The sequence below is a fragment of the Lacerta agilis genome, chromosome 15 (assembly GCF_009819535.1).
Source record: "Lacerta agilis isolate rLacAgi1 chromosome 15, rLacAgi1.pri, whole genome shotgun sequence".
In the NCBI taxonomy this organism is placed as follows: domain Eukaryota; kingdom Metazoa; phylum Chordata; class Lepidosauria; order Squamata; family Lacertidae; genus Lacerta; species Lacerta agilis.
In genome coordinates, this window is record NC_046326.1 from 27999340 (window position 1) to 28013001 (window position 13662).

Here is a 13662-nt window from a genome sequence, read left to right on the forward strand (position 1 = left end):
CTCTGCTTCTATGGCCTTTATGCCCCCCCACACCTGGTGTCATTGCCTCAAGTCTCGAGGCAGCCTGTGTGCTCTGGTTGCAAAATGCATGTTGTGTCCTGTGAGATCTTGGGACCCTTCCTTCCTTCAGGGTTGGCACCTTCTCCTTGGTGGGCATTGTGCTGCAGCCGATGAAGACTTGCCTCTGTGGGAGCAGGCTTGCCTCTCTGACCTCTCTCCACCCCTGGCAGTGCCAGGCTCCCTTCCCTAGGCACTGGGACTCCACAAGGTTTACTTTAAGAACTTATTCAAGATGAAATGAAATGAATCAGTTATTCAGTATGCTGTTGCAGGAGTTTGTCAAGCTACCAAACATCACCTCTTTGTATAAAGGTCGTATTTATGAAAGCTTTTGTACATTCCACAAGTAAATTTTCATACTCAGCTTTTTTCTGAAATGTGGGGAAAAGCTCACCAAATTTATTAAATAAACTTACAATACTCACATGTCTGTATTTTTGTGCAATGCTGTTTCTGCATCAATTATTGCTTTGGGAACCAGGGTCAACCCTGAGGGTGCTGCAAAAAAGTTCAACGTGATTGCATTTTTGGATCAAGAGGAGGAGGAAGAGTCTCTGTCCTCGCAGAGGGTGGCCTCCTAGGTCATGCAGAGGTCCTGTTGAGAAAGAGTTCTGTCCTTTTCTCTATTTGGAATAGTTATGAACCTAATTCATAAGCAATACAAAAGGCCTTATCCTTCACATGTTTGTTGGTTCGTTCTCACTGCAACAATTTCTCAGTGACACCTGTCTCCTTGTGGGGTCTGCTCCTGCTGTCCTTTCGGAAAGCACAAGGCCTGCCTGCAGATTCTTAGCTCAAGGAAGTCAAATTCTTGAGCACCTGAGAGGCAATGATGGTGACTTTGGCCATGACCATTGGGACATTTCCCTGTTGAACTGAGCAGGCCTGGCGGGAATGCTGATGGACTCCCTGCATGTGGATTCTGTGTCCATTTTGCTTTCCCACCTAAGGCATGGCTTGATTCTGCTGCTATCTGAGCCAAGGGAGAGAGCCAGGCTCTGCCTCTTTGGGTCACCATCCCAGCTGTTTTATTGCCAGATTGTTTTGGGTCGAGTCCTGAGGCCAACTAACTTAACTAGGTCAAAAAAGCTGTTGTGGACTTCTTTTATTGATTCCTCCCTGCTTTCTCTGGGTCCTCTTGAAGAAAGGGGCTTTTCTGCAGTTTCATGCTGAGCATCTCCCAAAGGGTTCTGGTCCTTCATGTTCAAAAGCATCTCCATCTTCCTGCCCCTTCTCAGCATCTGTGTTCTTCTAAAGGGGTCTGCCAAACATCCAGTATTTAGAAGCATTGCTGCCTCTGGCCGTGGAGGCAGAGCATAGTCATTGTGGCTAGTAGCTGTAGCCCTCTCCATGAATTTGCCCAATCCTCTTTAAAAGTCATTAGGTTAGTTAGCCAAATGGAGCCTCCAGCTTTAGAGACAGTCTACCTTTGCATGCCAGGTGTTGTAGGGAGCAGCGGCTAAGGAAGGCTGCCTTGCTAACACCCTGCTTGTAGGCCTTCCTAGTAGAAGCCGCTCTTTGGCATTGTGAACTAGGCGGACTCTCTCTCTGATGCAGGAGGCCTGTTCTTCCTTTGGAGCATCTATGCCCCATTGCAACAGCCTGTCCTGTGGCTGGGGAGTTTATATTCTGTGTAATATTCTCAGCAGTTAGAAGTGAGGCAAGCCCCTTTGAGGCAGTGGCTGGTTGGTTGGTGGCAGAGTGGAATGGATGGCAGACCCCCCCCCCAAGGGTGGTGGTGTAGCAGGGAGGGGAGAGGGCGATCTGCCTATCTGCACATAATCCTGGCCACCCTTAATGAAGTGGGGAGTCTATTGACTTCCACCTCCATCCACCAGAGGAGTTGGCTGTGAGTCATCCGCTTGGACAGCTTCCAGGCATTAAAAACAAACACGAGCTGCAGTGCGCATCACAGTGGGCTCTGAAGAGAAAAGGAGAGGTTAGCCCAGCATCCCGAGGAGACAAACCAAGGAGGGCTAAGGAGGAGGAGAGGGAGGGCCAAGAAGTGGTGGGGTGGTGGACTGCCTCTGAGGGAGCCAGGTGGGACCCCCAGCCACCTTCTAATGACAACCTGGCCTTCAGCAGAGGGAGTTTGCAAAGGATGACCCACATGGAGCTACCATCTTGCAGGTGCCATGGGTATGGTGGCATGCTATACCATGGGAAGGGTGGGACATCTCTTCTGCTTAGACACCCCACCTGGCTGGGCTGATGCTGCACCCCAGGATCACCCTAGCCCCAGAACTTCTCCCCAAAGGGGACACCCTCAACCGGCAAGTCCGGCAAGCTCCGCCCTGAGCAGAAGGCCATCCAAGGAGCCCCAGTGAGGAGCTGCCTTGCCAGTCAGGATGGAAAAAAGAGAGAAAAGTCTTTCATCACACAGTGCATGGTGAAACACTGGAACTCACTCCCACTGGAAGCAGTGATGGCCACCGACTTGGATGGCTTTAAAGAGGGTAAATCAAATTCATGGAGGGGGAAAGGGCTATTGATAGCTACTATCCAGGATGGCTATGCTCTGCCTCCATGGTCAGAGGCAGTACTGCTTCTGAATACCAATTTCTGGGAACCACAGAAGGGGAGAGTTTTGCTCTTGTGCTCCCATTGGGGCATATGGTTGGTCACTGTGAGACTAGGTGGGTCCAGTAGCCAGGCTCTTCTTATGGAACCTCCAGGTGCAGGGGCACTCTATCTTGATTCCTAGGTTCTTTAGGGTATTTGGCCACTGCGAGTGCAGGATGTTGGACTAAGTGGGCTACTGTCCTGATCCTGAAGGGCTCTTCTTAGGTGGTCTGCCAGTGGGCGGGGATGGGGCCCTTCCGTGGCTGCCATTTGGTTCTTTCCCCGCTCTGCCCGGACCCTTGGCTGGCCTCACTCTGTCAATGTTTCAGCTCCATGTCACTGGGGCGCTCCTATCTTTGCAAGGGGGTGTCTGTTACGCTCTGCGGCTCCCTTCAGGGTTGTGACATTTGCGGTTTCTTCCTTCTGTCTTCCTTTGCCTCCGACATGCTGCAGGAAATGCCACCCAGGAGGCCAACCCTTTCAGAATTGCATGTTTACGTGACGTCTTCCCTGGCATGGAAAAAAAATCTCTTTATTTTTGAATAGCGAAATGAGCGGGTGTCAAGATGCGAGAACCAAAAGCGTTTCTCCTGTCCTTGGTTAGCGGAGCAGAACAAAAAGGGTGGGGGAGAGAAGAGGAGATTTGTCCCCACAAGGAAATAAGAAGACAAGGAGCAAAAGGCCCTCAGTTTTCCATCTAGCTTCTTGGAAGAGGCACACCAGCCCACACCAGTTTGGCCCGAGACAGGGAGGAGTCTTGGTGGATTCGGAGGAGACTAAGGAGATGGGGAGGCTACAAGAGAAACCCATTTCTGTGGGAATGTTTAGGGATGAAGGAGAGGATATATTGTTTAAGATATCCTATTCCAACTTATGTTTACAAGTTCAACAATATCAGCAGAGTTAACATTCCCCTTTTTAAACACACACAACGGATAGCTTGCTCAGGTTCGCTAAAACCTCTGTAATGGATGTCCTGGTATTTTCTCCTTTTAATCCCTCTCAAAATAAGACACTACACAGTCTTCTATAAAAGCATAAAAAGAGTTTACTTACACATCTGTTCACAAAAGGATCCCAGAAGGCAGACTTAAACTTAGTCTCCACATGTATACTATTTACTATCTCCATATGGGAGAAAGCTGGAAGCCAAGAGAGCATCTTAGCGATGCTGCTTCTTTGAGAGCGCCGTCCAAAAGAGAGGAAAGATGGTGGTCAGCCTGGTGCTTTTGTTTACCTGCCCAGGTGAGGCCACTCCCATCTCCAGACAGTTACACAGAGGAAGCCCATCCCAGCCCAGAATAAACAGCAAGTTCCAACTGGCTGGCCTAGAGTTCCCCTTTTATGTCTACTCTAGCAATGTTGTATTTGACTGCTCCCGTGTTTCACATCCCACAATTTCCACTCCGGTACTTGGATGATCTGAGTCTTCCTGGACTCCAACATGAGTGAATCCCCCTTGAAAATGCAAACAGTGCCCGGTCTCTCTCCATCCACCACTTAAACCTGCTGGATCAGACCAAGGGGCCCCACCCTGTTCTCAGTGCCTGATTGGATGATGCCCCCAAAGGGAAACTAGCAAGCAGGACCCGAGCACAAGAGCCCTCTCCTTTCCTGTGGTTCCCAACAACTGGAATTCTGCAGTGTCGCTGCCTCTGACAGTAGAGGCAAAGCAGAGTCATTGTGGCTAGTAGCCATTGATAACTCTCTCCTCCTTCATGAATTTGTCCAGTCCTCTTTGAAAGCCATCCAAGTTGGTGGCCATTACTGTCTCCTGTGGGAGAGAGTCCCATATTTTAACTATGTGCTGTGCAAAGGTCTTTCTTTTCTCTGTCCTGACCGGCAAGGCAGCTCTTCACTGCAGCTCCAACTGCAGAAGGAGAGCAGCAGAGCCCTTGTGGCTAGTAGCCCTCAACAGTCACCTCCACTTGTGTGTTTGTGTTTGGTGGTGGTGGTGGGCTGTAAAAGGGGAGTGTGGGTGAAATGTGAAGAGCCTGGCTTTCCATCCCATTCCTGCCACACACACACGCCCTCTCCCTTACGCCTGGACAGAGGCCTGTCCACCCGTCCCCATGATGCCGTTGCCTCCATCTGGTGAGGAGGCTGCAGCAGATGGATATAACTGGTAGGTTCTATTTTTAGCCAGGTGCAGCGCAAAGCCCAGGCCCTGGACCCTTCGGAGCGTAATGTGTGAATGAGAGGAGGGTGTGTTCTCCCAAAGCCTGGGGGGGGGGCAGCGGCCTTTATTTCCTGGTGCTAACCAGGCATTTGCTGCTGCGCTGAAAGGCATGGGCATCTCCCAGCCCAGGGAGGGAAGGAGAGGAACATAGCTTGATGGTTGCCTTTCATTCTATTCAGACCATCGGGGTTCATTCTAGCTCAGTACTGGTTACACTGACCGGCAGCAGCAACTCTGCAGGGTCTCCAGCTGGGTTTTCTGCCAGCCTGACCTGGAGGTGCCAGCTTCAGGGACCTTCTGCATGCAAGGCAGGTGCTCTACCACTAACCCTTCCAATGCAAAAGGAGCACTTTATTTTGAGTGAGACCACTTCCGGGCCATTGACTCTCCAGATGCACAGCTTCTAATTTGGCAGCAGCTGCTGCTGCAGTTTCTCTCCCAGGGACCCTGATTTTTCTTTGCTGCTGAGCCTTTTCTAATGCTGGGGCGATGGTTTTTCTCCCTGTTAGCAGAGAGCATAGGAGACTGCTGGATGAGGCCAGTGGCCCCGCTAGTCCAGCATCCTATTCTCACAATGGCCAACCAGAGGGTCAACCCTCCAGCAGGATCTGAGCACGAGCAATTTCCCCACCTTGAGGTTTCCAGCAATTGGTATTCAGAAGCATTTACTGCATCTCTGTGGAGGCAAGGCAGAGCCAACATGGTTAGCAGCCACTCATAGTAGCCAAACCTCTTGAAAGTCATGGTGGTCCCTAAGAGATTCACCCACAGCCTACAGCAGCTGTGATGGTAGTCAGTATGGAAGCCACAGCGTGTGTGTGTGTGTGTGTGTGTGTGTGTGTGTGTGTGTGTTGGGCATGGCAGCTGCCCCAAGCAGGGAGATGTGCAGAGGAGGAAGGGGGCAGCATTTGGGGAAGGGCTGCAGCTAAGGAATAATAGAGCATCTGCCAAAATTCAAGTCCTGGAAATCTCCAGGTATGGCTGCGAGAGACTCGTGCTTGGAACCCTCAAAAGCAGTTGCTTCCAGTCAGTGTGGACAGTACTGAGCTAGATGGGAAACTGGTTTGACTCAGTATAGCAGCTTCCTATGTTCCACCTCATGGTCGTGGGGAGGTAGCTGCTGTCAAGACCGTTTTCCAATGAGGTTGGACCTTGATGCTACCCCAGTGGCACCAGGTCGAGGGGTGGTGGGGGTCTTTTGTGGGAGGGAGAACGACATCTCTTTCCCAGATAGCTGCTGCTGCGGAGATGTTTTCTCCTCCTTTGTCAAAGGCGAGACAGATGGAGACCTGCCTCAGTTTCCCTGGCAGAAGGAAGCTGGAACGCCCGACGCAATTTTTGTGAGTACAGGGAGTTCCCCACAGGTGAAAGAGGGGGATAAAAAAGTCATTTCCCGAACGACGGGGCAGGGGGCGGCTGTCTTGTTCTCTGCCCACTGCCAAGCAGTAGAGACGGGGTGCACATGCTTGGGGGAGAGGCCTGCACTGCTGATTCCTCGCACCGAGTTCCACCTGTCAGGGATCTTAAAGCTGCGATTCCTGCATTGAAGGGGTTGGACTAGATGAGCCTTGTGGTCCCTTCCAACTCTACAATTCTATGAGAAACAGCAGGAGTTCTCCACCCCTTTGCGCTTTAGACGCAGGACTGAGAGGCCGGGAATGGGGGATTAATGGTTTCTACCCCAGCTCCGGGCACAGCAGGCGCGGGGTGTGTGTGTCCTCGAAGACAGTTGACCCCCCCCCCCCGGCCACACGCTGTCAATTGGCTGCGGCGCCTTTAAATACGGAGGCGTGGGGTGGGGAGAGCGCGGCGGCGGCGGCGCCTATCCTTCTCCTTCTCCTGCCCGGGCGAGGAGCGCGACGCAGCTCCAGCGCTGGAGAGCGGAGGGAGGCCGGAGGCGATGGCGACAGACCCGCCGCAGCCGCGCCCAGGTGAGCTGCCACCGCATGACCCAAAACGGAGGGAGGGGGAGCATGCTATGGCGGAGCGGCTCCTGAGCACGTGCAGAGCGCGGCGAGCCAGTGTAGGCGCTCGACTTGACCTTCTGCATACCTGGAGTCCCCTGCACCCGCAAGCGGTCCCGTTTGCAAACCAGGCGGTGCCTTTGAACAGGGGAGGGGGAGAGAGCGCTGATGGAGCGAGGACGCCAAACATGTGCAAAGGGCCTTCTCCCCCTCTGCCGCTCTGGAATCGCAGGGAGCTGGGACTCCTCCCTCCTTTAGCCATTGACAGAAATGGTGATTTCTGCTGCTGCGTCTCTCCCCCCCCAAAAAAATACCCCACCATCCTGGCTGCATCAAGCGCTCTCGGGCCGCCATCTCCGCCCCTCATCGCTTCTCCGCCCCCAGGTTCCTTCTGCCCCACGTTGTCTCTACTCCTCACCGAGCTCTCGTGGTGGTGGGAGTCATAGGAGCCAACTCCCAGGGGCCGAGGTCCCTTCGCTCCCCACCCTAAAATATTTGAGGGGGCCGGCCCTCCCCCCAAGTTGATGGGCATTGCCATTCAAATAGTGTGGGTGCACCCCGTCGTGTGATCAGTTATGCGGGGTGGGGCTTACCTCCCCCCCCCCATATTTTATGCAAGTTGGCACCCCTGGTGCGAGTCTTCTGGAGCACCCACGGCGAATCTCCGGGACCCGGAGAGGTCCCGGAGGCTGGACTAGCAGTAGCAGTCCCGGGCCGGGACGATGCCGGGTTCTCGCCAGCAGCCTTTAGTTTACCCGTTTTCCAGCCTTTGCGGGAATCCCTCTTCCCTACAGCAGTAAAGGCGTTTTTTTTACTCTACCAATCCCCCATCTGAGAGGCTTTTCCCGCTGCGTTCTCGGTTTGGGGCCAACTTCGTGTTTCTGCTTGGTGACAGCAGGGCTTGCCCCGCGGAACTCCCTGCTCCGTGAAGTTAGGCAGATTCCTAAACGCGGGGCGACGTTTCCCCACGTTCTTACAGACGTTATATTTTCAAAAGGCGCTGGCTCCTTGGCCTCATATCTGTTAAGGACAGCTTTTACCTGATATGGTTTTATCCTTGAATGCTGCTGTGGTATTACTGTATTGTGCTGCTTAGCGGTGTATAAATATCTCCGACGTCTTTTCTGCTCTCCCCACCCCCACATGTGTTGCAAAATGCCCTTGTGGGGCTGATTCCCACCCCACCCCACTCCCTGCTCCTGGAATGAACGAAGCTTGACTCTTCCCAAGCAGACAGAGAGCAAGCTGGAGGATGTGTGGCGGAAGACCTGTGGTTATGGCAGTTGCAATGGGACTTCCTGACACTGTTGTGGCTGCTTTGTGCAAAGGGGTGAAGCTTTGGAGCCAGGAGGCCACTGTCCACGGTGGGGCTGCGTGGGGGGTGGGGGCTGCTTTTGGCGGCGGCGGCGGCGAGGATAAGGCGCCTATCCAGGCCTGGGCCGAGAGGGTTACTTGACTGCTCTGAGTCTGCCTTGGGGCCAGTATCTCCCCAAAGCTCTGGAGAGATGACTTCCGTCCCGTCCATTCTGCTGCTGTTCTGTAGCCTGAGCAGAGGAAATGTTCCAGCGAATTTGGAAGGAAGGAAGCAAGCCTGTGCTCTAAGTCTCCTCAATTCCACCCGCCTGGTGCAAAACCTAATTGGGGATGGGGGTGGTTTGTAGATGCATAATGGCTACGTGCTTCTCTGAGCGCCGGAGAAGTTCTAGCCGTCGCGCCCCTGCTGGGTTTGGCCTCCTCCGGACGAAAGCGGAGGGGGAAGTCATGCTATCTTTGTAACGGAGGAGGCAAATGGGCACTCCCTCAGCAGGCAGAGTCCCCGCCTGAGAACCCCCTTCGCCCGCACCCCACAGCTTTTCAACAGGTCAGACTATGAAACTGGCTCACATCTGGAGCTGGGGCGGGGGTCACTTTCCAACCCCCTGGTGGAACCTCCTTCCGAAAAATCAGAGGGTGCGTGGGGAGAGATTCCTTCTGCCAAGGATCCTTCCTCCTCTTTGGCTTGCTGAGCTCACATCCACCAGTCACCCTTCCAGAGATCAAGATGGCCAGGGTCGTAAAAGGTAGTGTTGTTTCCTAGCTGAGCATCCCAAAATAAGAAGCTGGGTTTGCAGGCGTTTCTGCTTAGGGGGGAATCTGGGGACCCTTTGGAAAGCTTTCGGTTCAGCTCTGTCTCCTGCTGCTGTTCTCTCTCTCTCTCCCCCCCCCCACCTCTGTCACAGGAGATCCTGGATGGGCAGTTCAGCCTTGCAGGCATCCTCCTAAGGAAGGAGCCCCCATGGACAAGGCTGAGCTCCCCAGCTGTGGTCCTGGAGCAAAATGCAAAGCCTTAAGACTGTGGTTCCCGAAGTGTGTGGTTAGAGTGGGATTACCTGGGAGGGGGGCACCGGAGGTGTCAGTGCCTATCAGCTGGTATCGCTTTGCAGTTGCTGAATTGATTAAACTAAATGGTTTTAATTGGATTTTGAATGAATGTGCAATTAATTGTTACTCTTTTGAATGTTATTGCATTGCTATCTTTCTCAGTGGGGTATGCAAACTTCTGAGTAATGTTTCTTATAGGGCAGTGGGCAGGAGTTTAGGGAAGCAAGGGGGCAGTGAGATAAGAAAGGGGTCAGTTGTGTTGGTGCAAGGAGGTCTGCTTCCCACCCTGTTGCCAGAACTTTACTCTGTCTCTCTGGTTCATCTCTGATAAGCTGCTGTTTCACGCTAAGGGCTTCCTCTGTCTTTCATCTCATTTTTTTTTTTTTTTTTTTTTTGCACCATAAGTCAGTCACTGTCAGTTATAGGATGTCCCTGCGTCATTCCTTTGAAGAACCACATTTGTAGCAAAGAGATGGCCTTTTTCACATTCCCTTTTTTATTTATTTTTTGCTGCAGGGGAGGGTGCCCCCATATCCTCCAGCCGTTGCTTTCATGGGGATTGGGTTAACAGGTGTAGGATGAGTATGCAAGTGTGTCAGGCTACCTGATGATTTTGGGAGCATCATGAGGCCAGGCCGTTGTGGCTGCAGCAGATGTCTTCAGGAGGGCAGGTCCTGATGCAGGGGAATCCAACCGCTAGGAAAGGAATTTTGACTCAAGTTGTTTGATGCTGGATCTGGGAGGGTAGTGGGTGCTCCTTAGAGGTTCATCATCAGAGGTTGGCTGGCCATCTCCTCTCCAGGATGCTATAGTAGTGGGTGTGTTTCTGTGCTGCCCAGGGGTTGAGCTGGATGACCTTTGAGGGACCTTCCAACACTGTAATTCTATTGTATTTTTAAAAAGTATTTCTTGTTCATGCCATTAGAGGTCAAGAGCTTAGTCTGTGCTCATCTGCCTTGCAAAACAAGAAAAGTGGGGGTGGACATCCTCCTTCTCATTTTATTAAACGTTTTCTTTCTTTCTCTTTTTCTTTTAACTAGCTGTCTCCTCCTCCTTGATTCTTGTTTCGAAGGAGGAAGAACAGCTCATGGGCGAAAGTGCAAAGGAGAAAAAAGCATGCCACATTTTGACTTTGCTGGGATTTCTGGCGAGTCTCTGCCTGGATCCTTGTTGTGGGCTTTCAGGAAGGCAGCTAAGGGGAGCCTCTTTACATAATGTGGCTTTTATTTTATTTTTGCTCCAAGAGTTTTGCTTTGACCTCGCAGAACAGGAAATACCACTTGTGCTCCAAACTTTCCTAGGAGGAACAGGAAGGCAGAATCTGCCCGGGCAAAGGAGGGTGGTTGGCTCCTGCCTTTGGGATGGCAGCAGCAGGGAGAAAGTCTGTGTGTGTGTGTGTGTGTGTGTGTGTGTGTGTGTGTTGGGCGGGGGCGGGGAGACGACTCAATCTGTTTTCTGTTAATTTGGATGGAAATGAATTCTTCCTCCAGTAATTGACTGCTAATAGGATTGGACTTGGAAAGCTATTGATGGCTAGATGGCTATGCTCTGCCTCCACAAGGCAGCAATGCTCCTGAACACCAGTTGCTGGAAACCACCAGAGGGGAGAATTGTGCTTGCGCTCAGGTCCTGTTTGCGGGTTTCCCCATAAGGGGCATCTGGTTGGCCACTGTGAGAACAGGATGATGAACTAGATAGAACCCCTTTGGCCTGATCCAGCAGGGTCTTCTTATGTCCTTAAGCTGCACCAGTTGTCCCTCCCTAGGTGAAGTCTGCTGAGCCACTGGCCACAAACCCTTAACCGGAATAAAGGTGTCATTTCCCTCTCATTGGTTGACACAGATGAGTTTCTACCTGATGAAGAGAGGTAAGGGGAGGAAAGGGGGAAAGAGCAGCAGCCCTCAGCTCCAAAGATAGACCCCAGACAGCAAGCATTCCACTTCCCTTTAGACAGGCAGCCCCCAAACCCTGGGTAAGGATGGGTGCTTGCAGCCCAAAGGAAGCTCTGCTGTTCTGCTCCTGAGTGCGACTCACCTGCAATGATGTACAAACAACCCACCTTCTGCCCAACCTGCTGTATCCAACTCCTTCACAGGCAAATGCACTCGAAATCTTAAGGACGAGCAGAGCCTGCTGGATTAGGCCAGTGGCCCATCTAGTCCAGCATCCTGTTCTCACAGTGGCGAAGTCCACGAGCAGCACCTGAGCACTTTCCCCTCCTGTATTCTCCAGCTTCTCTCTAGTGGATAGAGAAAAAACGTCCCTCCCTCTCTCATCACACCAGAAATCCCGGGCATCCCACGAGGCTGGACGTTGGAAGATTCAGGACAAGAAAGAAGAAAGCCTTTCCTCACGCAGAGTTGAGTTAAACTATGGAACTCCGTCCCACAGGAGGCAGTGATGGCCACCAACTTGGATGGCTTGAAAGAGGGTTAGATCAGGGCTGCGCCCAAGATATTTTGGCACCTGAGATGAACCCCACAACGATGCTCCCCTAAAACAGGCCAGGGGCGAAGGCAGGGTGGAGATCTACAGGAGGAACAAGAGTGGCGGGTAAAGATTCTCAGAAATAGGTGGTGGGAGGAGACCAACAGGTCATCTATTCACAGAGGAGACAGCATTGGGCTGGGGAAGGGGTGGCAGCGCTGCTGAGAAGGCAGCATCCAAGGTGTGTGCTGCCACTGACACCGTGGAAGCAGTGGCAGGCGATGCATTCCTTGGAGGCTGGACCTGCCCCCCCCATGGATGCTGTCCCCCCTCCCCCGGGGCAGCCACCTCATCTTTCCTCATGGGTGGGCCGGCCCTGAGGTAGACAAATCCATGGAAGAAGAAGAGGAGTTTGGATTTGATATCCTGCTTTATCACTACACGAAGGAGACTCAAAGCAGCTAACATTCTCTTTTCTCTCCACTCTGTGAGGTGAGTGGGGCTGAGAGACTTCAGAGAAGTGTGACTAGCCCAAGGTCACCTAGCAGCTGCATGTGGAAGAGGGGAGACGTGAACCCGGTTCACCAGACTACGAGTCTACCGCTCTTACACCAAACTGGCTCCATGGAGGATGGAGATGGCTGTCAACGGCTACTAACCATGGTGGCTATCTTCCCCCCTCCACAGTCAGATGCAGCAATGCCTCTGAATACAAACGTCTCAGGTTACAAACTCCGTTAACCTGGAAGAGTTACCTTGAGTTGAGAACTTTGCCCCAGGAGGAGAACGGAAATTGTGTGCCGGTGGCGCAGCGGCAGCAAGAGGCCCCATTAGCGAAAGCACGCCTCTAGTTAAGAACAGTTTCAGGTTAAGATCAGACCTCCGGAACGATTTAAGTTCGTAACTAGAGGTACCACTGGACTAGTTGTTGGAAATGGCAGGAGGTGAGAGGGCTCTTGTGCTCGGGTCCTGCTTGATAGGTTTCCCATTGGGGGCAGCTGGTTGACTGCTGTGAGTACAGGATGCTGGGCTAGATGGGCCATTGGCCTCATCCGGGAGGCTCTTCTGATGTTCTTAAAAGGCAATGAGGATCACATCTGCCCACCCAAGGAAGTGGACCCCCACAGAAACCCCCTTGTCATGTTCTGACCCCCTCTCTTTCTGCCCCACTGCTGTTCTGAGTTTCTTCTTCTTCAAAGAATTTATTGGTATTTCAGAAAAATACAGAAAAAGAAAAAAGAAAAATACATACAAAATACAAACTACAAAATACTAAACAAAAAAGACTTATACAAAACATAAAAAACATCTAAAACAACAAAACACCTATTTAACCATAATAATCTTCTTTAAAATCTTACTTGGGGGACTTCCTCACGTCCTCTCTTCTGCGTTCATTTCAAATATATTGTAGTAACTTTGTAACTTTTTTATCCCTACTTTTACAATTAATCTTACTCATTATCTATCATCTTGTATCTATCACCTTATTCTTAATCAAAATGCATAAAATACAAAGAATCACCATCTTAACTACTAAAGTCCTATTTTAAACTAACATTTTAAAGCTATCGCCTATAATATCCGCTGGTTTCTTTTCAAATTTCTAACTTTTCACGTTGTTTCAAATAGTCTTTAAATTTCTTCCAATCCTCTTGCACCTTCTCCTCCCTCTGGTCTCGGAGTTTCGCGGTCAGTTCTGTGAGTTCCATATATTCAATGAACTTCATCTGCCAATCCTCCACTGTCGTTAGTTCTTCACTTTCCCAGTTTTTAGCAATTTTAGTTCTGAGTTTTTAAAAGCCTTCTAGGAAATAAAACTGCAAGGCTTGTTTTGACTGGAGATGGCATAGGGTGTGGACTGATGAGCAATTACTCTCTCCTACCTCCCACTGGAACTCACTGCGGGGGTGGGGAGATTGCCCGCCTCCACCCTCTGCTGGGCTCAGGGCCAAAGCCTCTGGTGTGTGCTGGAGGCTGATTTAATTTTAAAGACTTTTACGTTGGCTTAATAGGAGGCAGGTTGATTGCATCTCCTTCAGCTCTACAGGGAAACCCTGGGGACTTGGTTCTGCTGCTGCATGTGGGGACCTCTTGTGGCCCAGCTGG

General features: G+C 51.5%; 1 protein-coding gene across 1 annotated transcript in view; it reads left to right on the forward strand.

The window, feature by feature from the left end:
* Window positions 1-6634: 6634 nt before the first annotated feature.
* The window catches only part of PITPNM3 (PITPNM family member 3), a 73312-nt gene continuing 66284 nt past the window's right edge, over window positions 6635-13662 (forward strand). Inside the window, exon 1 of the mRNA XM_033171909.1 lies at window positions 6635-6732. Coding sequence (XP_033027800.1) covers window positions 6702-6732 — 31 coding nt within the window. The 5' untranslated portion in view covers window positions 6635-6701. The remainder of the gene's footprint in view (window positions 6733-13662) is intronic.